This window comes from Papio anubis, chromosome 11 (assembly GCF_008728515.1).
Source record: "Papio anubis isolate 15944 chromosome 11, Panubis1.0, whole genome shotgun sequence".
NCBI lineage: Eukaryota > Metazoa > Chordata > Mammalia > Primates > Cercopithecidae > Papio > Papio anubis.
The window spans coordinates 89,020,990-89,039,256 of NC_044986.1; the positions used below are offsets into that span (position 1 = coordinate 89,020,990).

At 38.8% G+C, this 18,267-nt stretch overlaps 2 protein-coding genes across 6 annotated transcripts in view; both read right to left on the reverse strand.

Moving 5' to 3' along the window:
- Positions 1–739: 739 nt before the first annotated feature.
- Positions 740–3,838, reverse strand: LOC108580391 (zinc finger protein 717-like). Its single transcript, XM_017962744.3, has one exon. It carries the CDS (start codon positions 3,719–3,721, stop codon positions 2,435–2,437), a length of 1,287 nt encoding a protein of 428 aa, XP_017818233.1. The 5' UTR covers positions 3,722–3,838; the 3' UTR covers positions 740–2,434.
- Positions 3,839–4,078: 240 nt separating this feature from the next.
- LOC101016333 (zinc finger protein 37A-like) overlaps positions 4,079–18,267 on the reverse strand; it is a 35,936-nt gene continuing 21,747 nt past the window's right edge. For 3 of the 5 annotated variants that reach the window (XM_009214301.4, XM_009214302.4, XM_009214303.4), the window contains 3 exons: positions 15,462–15,588; positions 15,091–15,186; positions 4,079–4,607 (listed from right to left, as the gene is read on the reverse strand). In XM_009214301.4, coding sequence (XP_009212565.2) covers positions 4,198–4,607; positions 15,091–15,186; positions 15,462–15,588 — 633 coding nt within the window. In that variant the 3' untranslated portion in view covers positions 4,079–4,197. Of the gene's footprint in view, positions 4,608–12,294; positions 13,108–15,090; positions 15,187–15,461; positions 15,589–18,267 lie in introns of those variants that run through there. The other 2 variants (XR_001906286.3, XM_017962745.3) reach the window with 2 other exon arrangements.

Here is an 18,267-nt window from a genome sequence, read left to right on the forward strand (position 1 = left end):
AGATAGTATCTCATTGTGGTTTTGATTTGCATTTCTCTGATGCCCAGTGATGATGAGCATTTTTTGATGTGTCTGTTGGCTGCATAAATATCTTCTTTTGAGAAGTGTCTGTTCATATCCTTCGCCCACTTTTTGATGGGTTGTTTTTTTCTTGTAAATTTAAGTTCTTTGTAGATTCTGCTCTGTATCTTAAGTGTGGTAGTTACTACATGAGGGTATACTGTTGTAAAAACTCATTGTATTAGTGTGTTCTCACTGCTATAAAGATACTACTTGAGACTGGGTAATTTATACACAAAAGAAATTTAATTACTCGCAGTTTAGAGTGACTGGGGAGGCCTCAGGAGACTTACAATCATGGTGGAAGGCGAAGTGGAAGCAGGCACCTTCTTAACAGGATGGCAGGAGACAGCAAGTGAGTGCAGGGGAAACTGATGTTTTTGAAAATATCAGATCTTGTGAGAACTCCCTCACTATCATGAGAACACCATGGGGGAAACCACTCCCATGATGCAATCACCTCTTATCAGGTCCTTCCTTCAATACATGGGGATTACAATTCAAGATGAGATTTGGGTGGGGACACAGAGCCCCAAACCACATCACTCATAAAATTGGCAAAACAGGATGTCTTTTGCCATGTTTAAATTATACTTAAGTTGATTTATAAAAATTATCATACATTGTTTTAATAATGAAACAAAATTTTGAAATTTCATAAACAGGAAAATAGACAATGTTTTATAGTTACACAAAGTTATTTATTATACTTTATTAAAATAAGTAAAGCTAAACATATCAGCAGGTAAAAAGGTCAAAACCATGCATTTGAAGACAAAAGCTGAATAACTTTAACTTTTGCAAATACTTGCAAAACAACAAAATATGTTATTGTACATCCACAATAGTATATGTGTATATATGGAAATAAAGAATGAAAGTAATGAGACATGGTATCAATAAAAACCAAGTTTAAAATAAGGCTTAAAGGTGGTAAAGGTTATAGGAAGTTAAAGAAATTTGGGAATGACATGCAGATACTTCAACTACTTTTGCAATACTTTACTTCCAAGCTGCAATATGTACACTGATGGTTATGTTATGAAATATTTCACTAAAACTACACCAGCCCACCTAAAAGGGTTCACTAAAATTCAGTCAATAGGCTTGGATTAAAAAAAGTAAGCTATACTGAGCTTCCTGTGGCTCTGAATTGGAGACCAAACTCACATGGGCTAAAGGTTCTAGGTGGTCCTCTAGCTTTGTACACACACTTAATGTGGTTTCCAGTCTCTGCACCTAGGAAGAGGGGCAGATGCAGCCTCAAGGACAACCTATATCCCACTGCCTCTGGCTGGTCCCAATGTATGTTCTGGTAAGAGGGTGGTCCATCCTGAGCTCCCCTAAGGGTAGGTCCGTTAGGCAGAAAATGCAGAGGCAACAGTATAGTTGGAGGGCAGACTAATCAAGGACAGGAGATGCTCATGACAGAAAGGGCCATGGGGTAACACTCTTTCCCCAAAAGTGGACTCAGAGACTGAAAAGGTTATTCAATTTATTTGTGCTTTAAAAAAATCTTCATACTCTACAGTTACTATTTGTATAGAATTCTGTTTACAGTTACATTTCTATTTAAAAATTTGGGATCAGAACAAAACATGACTGATTTTTTAAAAACATGACTTTCAGGATAATACTGTATCTAGAAGAAAATTTCTATTCATTATTTCCTAAACTGACACATTTCCTTTAACACAATCTTCAGATATAATAAAGTCTAGATATTTGTTAATGTCTTCACATTCAAAATATCTGTTATGACTTTAACTCAATATGAATTATCTTGCTTAGTAAAATGACATTTCTTGATATAGACTCAACTACATTTGCTGCATTCTTTGAATATCTTCCCTATTATTTATTTAATATACAATGAGTAAAACTTGTACATAAAATTGTCAAAAGAAACAGAATGTTGACAGTTTTCTCTAAATGTGATTTATCTTATTTTTATTAATGGTCATTCTCTGGAAGAACATTTTCATATATCCATGTGAGTCATTAGATTATTTCCTAGGGAAGTTCTTTGTTTAATAAATTCCAAATTATAGCAAAATATTTCCCCATATTCTCTACATGGATCAGTAGTGTTTCTTCTACATGTATTCAGTTACTCTGTAGTTGTCTCTTACAGCAGATTTTCAAACATTCATTACATTATTAGGAATTTCCCCTATGCTATTCTCTTATTTACTTTGGAAGATGACTTATGGTAAAAGGTTTGCCAAGTTCTTTACATTTACAGGGGTCATGTCCTATTTGATTTCTCCTAAGTATTTTGAGGTATGAATTGCTTGAGAAAGATTTCTCTCATTTCTACATTTATAAGCTTTTTCCCATGTGTATCCTTGGATGTGCTATGAGAGTTTATTTCTCAGAGGGTTTCCCCACACTGCTTACATCCATAGGGTTTCTCCCTTGTGTGTCTTCTCTGATATACTTTGAGACCTAAGCTGCAACTGAAGCTTTTCCCACACTGACTACATTCATAGGGTTTCTCCCTTGTGTGTGTTCTCTGATGTTTAGTGAGATCTGACTTATGATAGTATTTCCCACATTCATTACATTTATAAGGTTTTTCCCCTGTGTGTATTCTCTGATGTACAGTAAGAACTGATTTCTCAGAGAAGGACGTCCCACACTCATTACACCCATAGGGCTTCTCCCCCATGTGTTTTCTCTGATGGGAGTTGAGGACTGAGTTGCAAATAAAGGTTTTCCCACATTCATTACAGTAATAAGATTTCTCCCCTCTGTGTGTTCTCTTATGTACTGTATAGTCTGCCTTATGGTATAAGGTTTTCCCACATTTTTTACACACAAAGGGTTTGTCTCCTGTATGCATTCTCTGGTGTATTGTAAGGTATGAATTCCTAGAGAAGAATTTCCCACATTCCTTACATCTATAGGGCTTCTTACCTGTGTGTGTTCTCTGATGTTTGGTTAGGTCTGATTTATTGTAGAAGGTTTTTCCACATTCATTACATTTATAAGGTTTTTCCCCTGTGTGTATTCTCTGATGTACTGTAAGGACTGATTTCTCAGAGAAGGATTTCCCATACTCAGTATATTCATAGGGTTTCTCCTTTGTATGTGTTCTCTGATGTACTTTTAGGCCTGAGTTATGACTAAAAGTTTTCCCACACTGAATACATTCATAGGGTTTTCCCCCTATGTGAGTCTTCTGATGTTTAGTGACATCAGACTTGTGGCAAAAGGTTTTGCCACATATCTTACATTCATAGGGTTTCTCGCCTGTGTGAGTTCTCTGATGTATTATAAGATATGAACTCCTAGAGAAAGATTTCCCACATTCATTACATTCACAGGGTTTCTCACCTGTGTGTGTTTTATGATGTATTATGAGGACAGAGTTGCTTATGAAGGTTTTTCCACATTGATTACATTCGTAGGGTTTCTCCCATGTGAATTCTCTGATGTACTGTAAGATATGACTTATGAAAGAAACTTTTTCTACATTCTTTACATTTATAGGGTTTCTCTCCTGTGTGAGTTCTCTGATGTAATATGAGGTGTGAATTCCTAGAAAAGCATTTCCCACATTCCTTACATTTATAGGGTTTCTCTCCTGTGTGGACTCTCTGATGTAAAGTGAGGGGAGATTTCCTAGAAAAACATTTTTCACATTCATTACATTCATAGGGTTTCTCCCCTGTATGGATTCTTTGATGTTTGGTTAGCTTTGACTTTTCATAGAATGGTTTTCCACATTGCTCACATCCATAGACTTCCTCTCCTCTGTGTGTTCTGTGAGTTACATTAAGTACTGACTTCTCGTACAAAGGTTCCCCTGATTTGTTACTTTCAAATGTTTTCTCTCTTGTGTTAGGAAAGCTTGATCTGTTAAAATTACCTACACTTTCAATATATTTGTAATGTTTCACCTCCAAATGAACTCTATGTTTCAAGAAAGTGGACTTCTCAAAGGTTTTTTCATATTCATTAAACTCATAAAAGTTTTCTCTTTTTTCTGACATTTTAGGGACCATGAGAGTTGGATTATTATAAAACACTTTATTACATTCATTATGTACACAAGGACTCTCTCCTGTGTAAGCTTGCTTATATGTAATGAAAACTGCCTTTCCATAGAAATCTTTCTCACATTCCTTATATTCAAGATTGCTCTAAATTTTGAATTTTCAGATATGAAATGGAGTCCTCCTTATGACTGAGGCATTTTCCAATTTGAATAAACTCATAACGTTTCTCTTCCATATGAGTTTTTTCAAGGTTACTATTGAGGAATAGTTTTCTATATGCACTGAGGTCATGAGGCATCTTTCTTAAATAATTTTTCTTACTACTAAATAAATCTGAAATGTATTTTAAACTCATACCACATAAGTCACATTTACAAGGTATTTTTATGGAAGGAAGTGGGTCTATGCTGAAATCAAACACTTTTCCTAATATGTTACCTCTCTCTATAGTCAGTATTTGGTTGTTGATATATGGAGCTTGCCAGATATGTCTGTCCTGGATTTCCTGACAGCGCTCCAGTTGGTCATCAACTTTGCAGACTTCTAGAAATAAGAAAAAATAACCGTAACTTATAAGTCTTGTGTTATTTGTGATGAACTTACACTTACATACAAACGCGCTTTTATATATAGTTGACTTAGTTTCCTGGAATAAAGTAATCCAAAAAGTGTTAATCTCCTCTAGCCCTTTGGCTAGAAGAAAATAAACAAGAAACCTTATAATGTGGAAAGTAGGGTGGAAATTTAGAACACACAATGGGCAACTTATAAATACGTACTTCAAAACAACACAGAGGTTACAAATAACCATAAAGCACAATGAATACAGAATAGACACAAATAATGACATAAAACATTAGATATAAAATTGATACTAAAGATATAAAATAAATAATATAAATATAAAAATGGCTAATCTAGAAATGGGACATGCAGAGAATGAGAGGGACAAGGAAAACTAGTAGTTAAGAGTGTTCTAGAAAAATATCAGAGGAGGCTGGGCATGGTGGCTCACACCTGTAATCTCAGCACTTTGAGAGGACAAGGAGGGAGGATCACCTAAGGTTGGGAGTTCAAGACCAGCCTGACCAACATGAAGAAACCCCATCTCTACTGAAATTAGCTGAGCATGGTGGCACATGCCTGTAATCCCAGCTACTAGGGAGACTGGACAGGAGAATCGCTTGAACCTGGGAGGCAGAGGCTGAGGTGAGCTGAGATCACGCCACTGCACTCCAGCCTGGGCAACAAGAGCGAACTCTGTCTCAAAAAGAAAAAAAAAAGAAAAAGAAAAAAGAGAAGAAAAATGTCAGAGGAATGGTTTATTTGAATGAAACATATCAAGCTTTAAATAGTGTTCTTCTATCACTTGAACCCAAAGGCAGGGGTTGTAGTGGTCAGTGTTTCAGGTGGTATGAGTGGAAAGTGAAAACATAAAATACAAAAATATTTAGAAGACAGTTTACAAAAGTAAAACAGTAATATACTTTTTTTTTGAGATGGAGTGTGGTTCTGTCACCCATGCTAGAGTGTAGTGGCACGATCTTAGCTCACTGCAACCTCTGCCTCCTGGGTTCAAGCAATTATCCTGCCTCAGCCTCCTGAGTAGCTGGGATTACAAGCACCCGCCACCATGCCCAGCTAATTTTTGTATTTTATTAGAGACAGGGTTTCACCATGTTGGCCAGGTGGGTCTTGAACTCCTGGCCTCAGATGATCCACCCCCCTCAGCCTCCAAAAGTGCTGAGATTACAGGTGTGAGCCACTGTGCCCGGCCTTTTCTTTTTGAGATGGAGTTTCGCTCTGTCACCCAGACTGGAGTGCAGTGGCATGATCTCAGCTCACTGCAACCTCCATCTCCCCAGTTCAAGTGATTTTCCTGTATCAGCCTCCTGATGAGCTGGGATTACAGGCGTGTGCTACCACACCCGGCTAATTTTTTATATTTTTGGTAGACATGGGGTTTCACCATGTTGGTCAGGCTGGTCTCAAACTCCTGACCTCAAATGATCCACCCACCTCGGCCTCCCAAAGTGCTAGGACTACAGGTGTGAGCCACCACACCCATCCCAATAACAGACAGTTACTTAACATCATTAAGAAAGGATGACAGAAAGACAAAAATAAAATAACATTATGAGGGTCATCTGTGAGAGCAGCAGGCTTATAGAACGTAACAAAAAAGATAAGTGAGGAAGACTTATGATTTGTCAGTAATGATTTTAGTTTCAGTTCTTGCCAATTTGCAGGGATCAGAACATCCTCCCAGACTCCTGACTGCAGGCAAAACACTGCATGAATGGCCAAAGGCACTAGAAATAGAAAGGGGAAGGTCGTCAGACCAAAACTTTATATCATGGATATAGCAAGAGCTTATTATTTTTTGAAGATTCAATTTTATTGTTTTTCAACAGGTAATTTATGGTGATTACTGAAAACATATCAAGTTGTCTCCTAAATGTTAGTTGGTATCTTGTATTTGTCAGAGTTTTACTATGATATCTACTGCACCTTTCTTCTTTTTGTACTTTGTTTTTTTGATATTTTCCCATTTTTTCTTCTTTACATCTTTGGAAGTTATACTATACCAGTTTCTCAATGGTTGGCTACCCATTAAATTTTACCAAGCTCTCATTCATCAAGATTCAGTTAGTTAAGTAATGATACAATATCTATTATATGCTATATACCAAAGTGAGTTAATATCATAAACCTCTTTTCTGAATTACAGAAGGATTTTGAAACACAATTTGATTATCCCCACCTCATTTATATGCAATTATTATTTATTATATAGTTGTGTCTTTTTTAGCACTACAAATTAAGTATCACTATTATTTTATACAAACATAATTTAAATTGACCTATGTTTCCTAATTTCCTATCACTTATTTACCAATACTCTCATCTCAAGCATTCTTTTAGGGTTCATTTTCTCTCTTCCTGTATTTGCTATTAGAATTTTACTTAAAAAATTATGCAAAAGGTATGGCTTTTATAATTTATTGCAGTATCGATCCAATTTTAATTTTTTTAAAAGTTAAATGTAGGGTTCAGTAATCTGCGGTGACAGACATTCCTTCTTCCTTACTCCTTTTATTTCCTCTTTTACTACTCTGAATGTGTCTTACATGGTTGTTTTATACTTACTAATACATCCATGGTCTTAATTAATGGGTGTTTGAAAACATATTTTCCGTTACTTGTTTACTCTCACAAATGATTTATTTCCTCAGGTTTCGGTTTTAAGCTCATATTTTGTTTAACTGTAAGTGAGAATATTGGGGATGCTTATCCTTGAGAGGAATTATTTTCCCTTCCTTAAAGCAAGCTACCAATCCGAGGTGACGGCCTAGAGTCTGGATCCTCTAGTGTGGGAGTATAGGAGAATAAGGGTACAAGAAAGCCCTCTATTACTACAGCAGGAGTGCAGAACTATATTGGGCTCAGGATCCTTTACTGACAGAAAAGTAGAGGTCTCATAACACTGAGGAAGAAGCAGGTACAGCTGTCCCTCAGGCTCTGCAGGGGATTGTTTCCAGAACTTCCCTCAGATACCAAAATCCACAGATGATCAAGTTGCACAGTTAGCCCTGACACACCTGCAGATACAGAGGGCTGACTGTACACGGTGAAAGCCCCATGCAGAGGCCCAGGCACACAGGGCCTGCCTATGACTAAGGCTGTGTTAGAACAACAGAGAACACCCCTGCCCCCACAAGCAGGACATAGAGTAACAGGGAGCAGCAGCCTATTGCTGGCAGAGGGGCAAGAGCAGGGAGACACAGGCTTAAGAGGGATAGCTAACAGCCAACACAGAGAAGCATAGGGAAAATTCTCCTAATGCAAAATATCTAAAAACTATGGGATAACAAACATATACAAGCAACTGGAGATCCAGGAAAAAATGATGAAAAACATCAAACCACAAGCGAGAAAACAGCAAGAAAGAAAAATACCACACACACACAGATATTTGGCTATAAATATCATAGTCAAACAACTAAAAACCAAGGATAAAAAGAAAATCTTAAAGGCAGCCAGAGAAAACAGGATATTAAATGCAGAGAAACAAAGCTTTTTAAATTACAGCAGGAAATAATATCTAAGTCAGAAGACAACAGAATGAAATATTTAATGTATGGAGAAAAAAATGTCAATCTAGAATTCCATACCCAGAGGAAAAAAAAATCTTACAAATAAAGATAGTCTTTTTTGGACAAACAAAAGCTGAGAAAATTCACTGCCAACAGAGTTTTGCTTTAAGAAATACTAAAGGGAGTTATTTACACAAAAGGAGGAAGATACACAAAGATATTAAGAATGTCCAAAATGTTTTTTAAATGGGGGGCAAACATAAAAGACTTTTAAATCGTTATAAAAGACGACTGGCTTTACAGAGCAAAAATACCACGGATACATTGTGGGGTCTCTAAGTAAAAACATATGGCTACAATATCACATAGAAAGGGAGGAAGGCTTTAGCCCAGGAACTCAAAACCAGCCTGCGCAACATGGTGAGAGCTCATCACTACTAAAAAAACAACTACACAGACATGGTGGTACCTCCTGTAGTTCAAAGTACTCAGGAGGCTGAGGTGGGAGGATCACCTGAGCCCAGGAAGTTGAGCCGTTATTGTGTGACTCCACTTTAGCCTGGGCGACAGAGCAAAACCGTATCAAAAAAAAAAAAAAAAAAAAAAAAAAAAGAGAGCGGACGGAATGGAGCTATATCAAATCTTAAATCTTATATTGTTGTAAGATTCTAAGGTTATATGTGAAATAGTATCATATCACTTGTAAGGAGACTGTGATAAACTGATAATGCTTATTGTATATCACGGGGCAACCACTTAAAACAAAATTTAAGAAAGAACTATAGACTGAGTATCCCTTACCTGAAATGCTTGGGACCAGAAGTGTTTTTGATTCCTGGTGTTTTTGGATTTTTTATTTTTTCAGATTTTGGAATATTTTTATATTGTCCTTTGAGGGAGTACATGTGTGAGTGAATCTAGGTGATATGGTTTGGATTCATGTCCCTGCCCAAATCTCATGTCGGATTGTAATCCACAGTGCTGGAGGTGGGCCTGGTGGGAGGTGATTGGATCATGGGGGCGGATTTCCCCCCTTTGGTGCTGTTCTCGTGACAGAGGTCTCAAGAAATATAGTTATTTAAATGTGTGTGGCACCTCCCACCTCTCTCTCTTCTTCCTGCTCCGCCCACATAAGATGTGCCTGTTTGCCCTTCACCTTCCACCATGACTACAAGTTTCCTGAGTCCTTCCAGTCATGTTTCCTATACAGCCTGCAGAACTGGGAGCCAATGAAACCTCTTCTCTTTATAAATTACCCAGTCTCAGGTAGTTCTTTATAGCAGTGCAAGAACGCATATAGCAATGCAAGGACTAATATACTATGCATGCAAACAAAGAGATATCACAGCTAAAGGGGGTTGGGAGAGTCTTTTTTCCCTTAGGGACACTGAATAAACTATGTGTTGTGTCCCTACACTTTGACTGTGCCCCATCACATAAGGTGTGGAACTTTCCACTTGTGGTGTCCTGTTGGCACTCAAAAAGTTCTGGGTTTTTGAGCATTTCAGATATCAAATTTTCAGATTAGGGATGCTCAACCTGTAATACTAATAAGAATTCAGCGGAGATAAAACAAAATAAAAATTACCAATTCAAATGAGAGAAAATGAGGAAAAAAAGGAAAAAGAACAAAATGAGCAAGGAGGAAACACTCAGCAAAATTATGTGAATCCAAACATTAACAAATTATATGAAATATAAGTGGTTGAAATGTCACAATTAAGAAGTAGAAGTAAGACCAGGCGCTGTGGCTCACACCTGTAATCCTAGCACTTTGGAAGGCCGAGGCAGGCCGATCACTTGAGGTCAGGAGCTCGAAACCAGCCTGGTCAACATGGTGAAATCCTGTCTCTACTAAAAGTACAAAACTTAGCTGGAAATAGCTTGAACCTGGGAGGCAGAAGTTGCAGTGAGCTGAGATCGTGCTACTGCATTCCAGTCCAGGCAGCAGAGTGAGATGCTGTCCCCCCGCCCAAAAAAAAAAAGTAGAAGTTTTCACACAAGTTATAAAAGCAACACCCAACCACATGCTATTTTAAGAAATTCACGGTGGGGCACAGTGGCTCATGCCTGTAATCCCAGCACTCTGGGAAGCCAAAGCAGGTGGATCACAAGGTCAGGAGTTCAAGACCAGCCTGGCCAACATGGTGAAACCTCGTCTCTACTAAAAATACAAAAAATTAGCCAGGTATGGTGGCATGCACCCTTCATCCCAGCTACTCGAGAGGCTGAGGCAGGAGAATCACTTGAACCCAGGAGGCGGAGGTTGCAGTGAGCCGAGATTGCGCCATTGCACTCCAGCCTGGGCGACAGAGCAAGACTCCATCTCAAGAAAAAAAAAAAAAAAAAGGAAATTCACTTTAAATATAAAGAGATTAAAAGTATGGAAAAAGTAAATAAAATTAAAAGACAACTGGAAGAACTAAATTAATATCAAAGTAGCATTTAGAACAAAGAGTATTACTAGGTATAAAGACATTACATAATTATTAAGCGGTTAATTCATGAAGTGGACATAAGGATCCTAATATGTATACACTTAGTAATGCTCCAAAATTCATAAAGCAAAAACCAAAAGACTCAAAAGGAGAAATTAAATCCAAAATTGCAACTGAAGACTTCACTGTTGTGTATCACTGACACAGTGAGAAAGTTTTTGAGTGTTAGACCTTGACCTCATTTTCCCATTAGTCCTATGATTTTTATTGTACTCATTTGCATAGAGCAGTGATTCTTAGGAATGTATACACTGCATTTTAACAGAATTCACTTTATTAGAATACCGTCATTCTTCCTACTTGTTTTTAGCCTCCGCTTAATCAAATTAAATACAGTCAATAATGCCCATGTTTTCAACAACACACTCTCACATTTGCTTTAGAATTAGCTCCTCAATTAAATTCAGAGGCTACTACCAGTATTTTTACCATGCTTTTTGTGTCACTTCTTGGTTATCTGATATTCATCTTCTAATAAAAGGTCTTAGGGACAAAGGACCCAGAATTCTTGCCTATTCAAAAAAAGGTTTCCTCTTTTTTGTTAAAGAATCACTCTTTAACCTAGTATAACGTTCTTAATTTGACCCTCCCTAAGGATTTTGTAGCAATTGCTCTACAGACTTTTAGCAGTTTTGTTTAGCAAATTTTGTTATGGAAAAGGTTGAGATCAGCTGGACTTTTTTCTTATATTGACTGGCTGTCAAAATGATTCTTTATCTTTGAAATCTAGTAATGCTATTAGGAATATAGCATGATGTTGATCATTTTTGGTCTGCCTTCCTTAGGGATGGTTTATCTTTTTTATGTAGATTCAATCGTATCTTCTTTTCCCCAAAAAATGTTATTGGAGTATTTTCAATATTGGTTCTATTTAGTTGATTTTCTACTTTGGGGAATGAACTATATGTATAGTATATATGTGAAATATCTTTTATACTATCTTCTTTATGCAATATTCACTTTTTTTTTTTTTCAGTTTCTTCTTGCTTGAAAGGCCTTCCACATTTATTTCTAATCTACATTTCAGCAATGCCTATTCTTCTTTGGAAATTCTCCAATTTGCTTTTCTTTCTTTCTTCTTTTTTTTTTTTTTTTTGAGATGGAGTTTCATTCTGTTGCCCAGGGTAGAGTACAGTGGTGTGATCTTGACTCACTGCAGCCTCTGCCTGCTGGGTTCAAGCTATTCTCCTGCCTCAGCCTCCTAAGTAACTGGGATTACAGGTGTGCCACCATTCCCAGCTAATTTTTTGTATTTTTAGTAGAGATGGGGTTTCACTATGTTGGCCAGGCTGGTCTCAAATTCCCAACCTCAAGTGATCCACTGGCCTTGGCCTCCCAAAGTGTGGGGATTACAGATGTGAGCCACCGTGCCTGGCCCCAATTTGCTTTCTTTACTGTGATTCTTATTTTCTCTTACAATTCTTTTCTCAGTCTGACATCCCAGAATGCATTTTATTAAATGAATTAAAACATTATACTGTTGCCTTAACATATCATGTAGGCAATCAATTCAATTAGTCCTTTTTGAAATTCATGGTTTATTATTTGGCCCAATTATTTATCTACTTTATGTCCACGTTGATCAGGTGACATTTTATCACCTACTTTTTTTTTCTAATCTTTTTCAACCCTTTATTCTTGCAGTAGTTTTGTGGGGCATTTTATGCTGGTTCCTTTTGGATTACTCAGCTTCAAAGGACATGAGCTTTTACACTGCATCAGTTTTACTAGGTAAAGGGAACAGAGGCATGTCTTAATCTAACGAGAGAGCTTCTTATGAAAAAGTGTTTTGCACATATACCAAGCTCAGTTTATGCATCAACCCAGATTGTCGCTCCTTTCTTGCCAGAGTAGCCTTAGTAATGGCTTGCTCTGTTATTACCCTCTTGTACTTTCTCTTCGTCCTAACCAGCCTTACTCCCCATTTCCTCACTTCTGTAGTAGGTCTGCCCATCCTGACAAGTTTTTACTTCAAACTGTTTACAGGAATACAAGCTAAGATAGCATGCAAGTTTATTTCCCCTCACACAGGTGTCTGTAACATTTTTTTCTGAAATGGAAAGTCTCATTTCTTGCATTGTCACAGAGTGTCACTGAAAAACATGACTTGTGTGTCTGTTTCCATACTTAACCCTACATCAGCTTCACAGAACCAAACTGCATTCAAAGGAGCTCCAGCTGTCCTGCGCACAGCACTGATGTTATTCCAAGAGAGATTTAAGCTTTGTACCTCAGAGTATGTACGTTGTCTCTCTAAAGTATTTTACCAATTCCTTCAAGCACCAGAAATGTTTTTGTTTCTTTTCATCTGCTGGTACATATGGCCCTCCTTAATTTTTCAGTGATTCTGGTAGCATTTCCACTTGTATTGATTTGGGGTTTCAGATATCCTCTATTGTCATGAGATAAACTTTGTGTTGTTCTTTTTCCTTATTGTTTCTGGATGATCTGTAGACAGAGACAGAGAAAATGCTTACTTTACACATCCCACTTCAGAGAAGCTCACTTTCTCCTTGAAACACTGTCTTCCTTGGCTGCAGGATACTACATTGTTTGTTTTCCACTCATCCCCAAACTGCTTTTTCTTTCTTCTTTGCTCAGTCTCCTCACTTTCAAGACTTCTGAAAGCTAATGACCCAGGGGATAGCCTCCAGTCCTACCCCAAAAGAGAGGTTATCTAATCCCTCAGCTTTAAATACTAAACTTCAAAACTGTTAACTACTGCCATAAGCTGATAATTTCCAAATAAATATCTTCCACTTGGACTTGCACCAAACTACCTGCTTATGTGCCCAAACGCTTATTAGCCATGTAAACCTGGATATTTTACAATCACTTGAAACTTTATGTGTGCAAACCAAATGCGTAACAATCCCTCCAAAACTGTTTATCCTCAATATCCCCCAACTGGTACCCACTTACCCAACTGCTCTGGGTGAAATGTTTGGAGTCACTCTTGACTCCTTTCTTTCTTTCATGTTCCATATCCCACTCAATAGCAAATGTTACAGGTCCCACATTCAGAACATATCGAAAAGCCAACCACTTCTTAATTTTTTTTTTGAGATGCAGTCTTGCTCTGTCACCTAAGCTGGAGTGCAGTGGTGCAATCTCAACTCACCTCAGCCTCTGCTCCCCCAGGTTCCACGATTCTCCTGCCTCAGCCTCCTGGGTGGCTGGGATTACAGGCACATGCCACCACACCTGGCTAATTTTTGTATTTTTAATAGAGACGGGGTTTCACCATGTTGGCCAGGCTGGTCTTGAAGTCCTGACCTCAGGTGATCTGCCTGCCTTGGCCTCCCAAAGTGCTGGGATTACAGGCGTGAGCCACTGTGCCTGGCCAAAAGCCAATCACTTTTAATAATCTCCACCATTCCAAAGTGTAAGCTACTATTGCCTTTTTGCAGACTGAAATACTCTCCTGACTCATGTTCTTGCTTCATCCCTCTGTCCCCAATAGTATTTTCTTTGCTTAGCAGCCAGAGATATCCATTTAAAAGACAAATCAGCAAATGTTCCTTATTGGGTCAAATCATACCAATAGCTTCTCATTTTACTCAAAATAAAATAATAGTCCTTATCATGGCCCATATGGCCCTAGATAATTTGGGCTCCCATTACCTCTCCAACATCAACTCATACCACTCTTGCCTCACTCATTCTTTTCAATCCACACTTATATTTGTGTGTCCTCAAAGACCACATGCGCACTCCTATATCAGTGCCTTGCACTTGATTCTTCCCCTGCTATCAGGACTACCCCCAACTCCCACCCTCATATCATTCAATTTCACAGCATCCAAAAGTCCTTCCTGATCCACTTTTCTAAAGTTTAACACTCCATCATTCTTAACCTTCTTTAATTTCCTTACTATTTTACATGACCACTTGGCATATCTGTGCATGTGTGGTAGTGTTGTCATTTTTGTTCCTTATCTTTTTCTCCCAATCAGAAGGTAAGCTCCATAAGGTCATGGATAAAATTCAGTTCACTACTCTATTTCCAGCACCTAAAACTTGAGTGACACATAGTAGGAATGAACATATGAGCAAACTTTTTTTTTTTTTTTTTTGAGACAGAGTCTCGCTCTGTCGCCCAGGCTGGAGTGCAGTGGTGCAGTCTCAGGTCACTGCAACCTCCACCTTCCTGGTTCAAGCAATTCTCCTGCCTCTGCCTCCCGAGTAGCTGGGATTACAGGCACCTGTCCCCATGCCCGGCTAATTTTTGTATTTTTGTAGACATGGGGTTTCACCATGTTGGCCAGGCTGGTCTCGAATGCTGACCTCAGATGATCCGCCCTTCTTGGCCTCCCAAAGTGATGGGATTACAGGCATTGAGCCACTGTGCCTGGCCATGCAAACTCTTCAGAATTAAAAGAATTCATACCATGTCACTGGCATCCTTCTGCTTAATACATGCTAACTCACCTGGGTATCTCTGGCCTGGGAGCTCTTCCTCTAATATCCATGGCTGCTCTCCTCGTTCCAATTTGAAGATCACTTCTGGTTTAGGGATGCAATATCCTGTGAATGGGAAATGACATGGAAACTGGGTGAGGCTAATGTACTTTAGGGCATCTGAAAGAGGGAGAAAATGAAACTTCAGAAGCCAATTTCAACCATGTGTGTAAAAAGTAAGAAAACAACAACATTCTTTATAGCACCCTAAACAGTTCTTCTGCTTAATACCTTGAATATCAAGTTTAGTATAATTAACCCCAACAAAACTTCCACAAGTTTTAGCAACCAAGAAAAGATGTACACACTAGGAGTCTACATGAAAAACAGTTCCTACCTACCCACTGAGACGAGGTGGCTGTAGTTCTCTATCATCACATCCCTGTACAGGGTCCTCTGAGCAGGGTCCAGATGCTGCCACTCCTCCTGGGTGAAGCCCACAGTCACATCCTCAAATGACAAGGATCCCTGAAACAGTACATTCCATTCGAATTTAAGCAATCAGAATTTAAAGACATAAGTGCTGTAAGAGAATTATTATAATGTTCATTATTCACAGTTAATCAGAAAATGCATTATAGGATGTCTACTTTTGCACTGTACTTAGTTGAAAAGATAAATCATAACAGAAATACTCTACCGCCATGATAAGTAATTGGTGTCCCACCATGTGCCTATGTGTCACCAAGAATTCTCCTACTTTAGGGGAATATGAAGACAACTAAAACAATGTTACTATTCTCAAGGAAAATATAATCTGATAAACAGAGGCAAACATATAATCACATAACTACAATAAGGTACTATAGTAAAAAGATGTAAAAAGTTATCTAAGCTTACAAAGCGGGGTGGGGAACTTCTGTTCCTGCTATTTGGTTGGGTTTCATTGAGGAGGTAAAGATTTGAATTCTTAAACAACTAGAGTGTTATTCATGAACCCAGGCAATAGCATAAGAATGGATACGGCTAACATATGTAGTTAAAGGAGTAACAATTAGCACATAGAATAGTATTGTTTGGGACTCTGATAAGATAAAGAGCTGTAGAGGTATTCAGGGAACATTATTGAGTAATTTTGGACTTGCTCCTATAGAATTAGGGGTATCTAAAATATTTGGCCATTTTTCAATCCTGGGTAACTTTTTTTTTTTTAAGATGGAGTTTCATTTTTGTTGTCCAGGCTGGAGTGCAATGGCACAATCTCGAGTAGCTGGGAGTACAGGCATGCGCCACCATGCCCAGCTAAGTTGGTATTTTTAGTAGAGACGGGGTTTCTCCATGTTGGTCAGGCTGGTCTTGAACTCCCAACCTCAGGTGATCTGCCCGCCTTGGCCTCCCAAAGTGCTGGGATTACAGGCATGAGCCACTGTGCCTAACCCTATCCTGGGTAACCTTTTTATTAATTTATCAATTATAAACATATTGCCAATCTATGTATTAAATTTCACTCTTTTTCTTAGATTATAATACATGTAGGTAGGCATTTGAATATTTTCTTCTTTAATCCAATGGACTGTCTCATCTAGCTCAGAGATAACTGACTGCTGTGGGTAGTGGGGAGCCAGTAAGTAGACACAAACCAGCAGAGAGAGAAAGAAGTACCATTCCCAGGTTAGCAACACAAACAGCTGGTAAATGTTCATAGCATATACTGAGAACTGGAAAACAGGGGAAAAAAATAGGTCAGAGTGTAAAACTGTGTGGAATAAAGGCAAGAAAGAACATAAAAAGTTATAAGAATTAGAAGAGAATAAATAAAGCTATCAGTATCTGCAGATGTCATAATTCTGCATGAAGAACATGCAAGAGAATCTACAAATTATTTTAAGTAAGAAGTGAATTCAGTAAGTTTTTGGATACAAAATCAATGTATAAAAATCAAGTGGAGGCCATGCGCAGTGGCTCACGCATGTAATCCCAGTACTTTGGGAGGCCCAGGAGGGCGGATCATGAGGTCAGGAGATGGAGACCATCCTGGCTAACACAATGAAACCCTGTCTCTACTAAAAATACAAAAAATTAGCCGGACTTGGTCGCATGCACCTGTGGCCCCAGCTACTCGGGAGGCTGAGGGAGGAGAATCACTTGAACCCAGAAGGCAGACATTGCAGCGAGCTGAGATCGCGCCACTGCACTCCAGGGTAGATGACAGAGTGAGACTCTATCTCAAAAATAATAAATAAATAAAAAAAATCAAGTGGATTTTGGCTGGGCATAGTAGTTCACACCTGTAATCCCAGCACATTGGGACGCTGAGGTGGGCAGATCACGTTAGGTCAGGAATTTGAGACCAGCCTGACCAACATGGAGAAACCCCATCTCTACTAAAAATACAAAATTAGCTGAACGTGGTGGCACATGCCTGTAATCCCAGCTACTTGAGAGGCTGAGGGAGGAGAATCACTTGAACACAGGAGGCAGAGGTTGCGGTGAGCCAAGATCGTGCCATTGCACTCCAACCTGGGCAAAGCTCAAAAACAAACAAACAAAAAAATCAAGTGGATTTCTATATACCAGCAACTAATTGTTTCAAAGTACCACCTACAGTGCCATCAAAAACATGAAATACTGGCCAAGCGTGGTGGCTCACGCCTGGAATCCCAGCGCTTTGGGAGGTGGAGGTGGGCGAATCACGAGGTCAGGAGATTGAGACCATCCTGGCTAACACGGTGAAATTCCGTCTCTACTAAAAATGCAAAAAATTAGCCAGGCATGGTGGCGGGCACCTGTGGTCCCAGTTACTTGGGAGGCTGAAGCAGGAGAATGGTGTGAACCCGGGAGGCGGAGTTTGCAGTGAGCCGATATCCCGCCACTGCACTGCAGCCTGGGTGACAGAGCGAGACACTGTCTCAAAAAAAAAAAAGAAATACCTCAGAACAAATCTAACAAATCATTTCTAAGACAATTAGACATAAAATCATAAAGCATTCTCGAGAAAAACAAAAGAATATCTTTAAAAAAACAGAATATCAGGGGACGGAGCAAGATGGCTGAATAGGAACAGCTCCAGTCTCCAGCTCCCAGCGCGAGCCACACAAAAGACAGGTGATTTCTGCATTTTCAACTGAGGTACTGGGTTCATCTCACTAGGGAGTGCCGGACAATCGGTACTGGTCAGCTGCTGCAGCCTGACCAGTGAGAGCTGAA

Excerpts from the sequence above, each read along its gene's own strand:
- LOC108580391 (XM_017962744.3), bottom strand. The coding sequence starts at position 3,721 with ATGAATGTAATGAATGTGAAAAATGTTTTTCTAGGAAATCTCCCCTCA.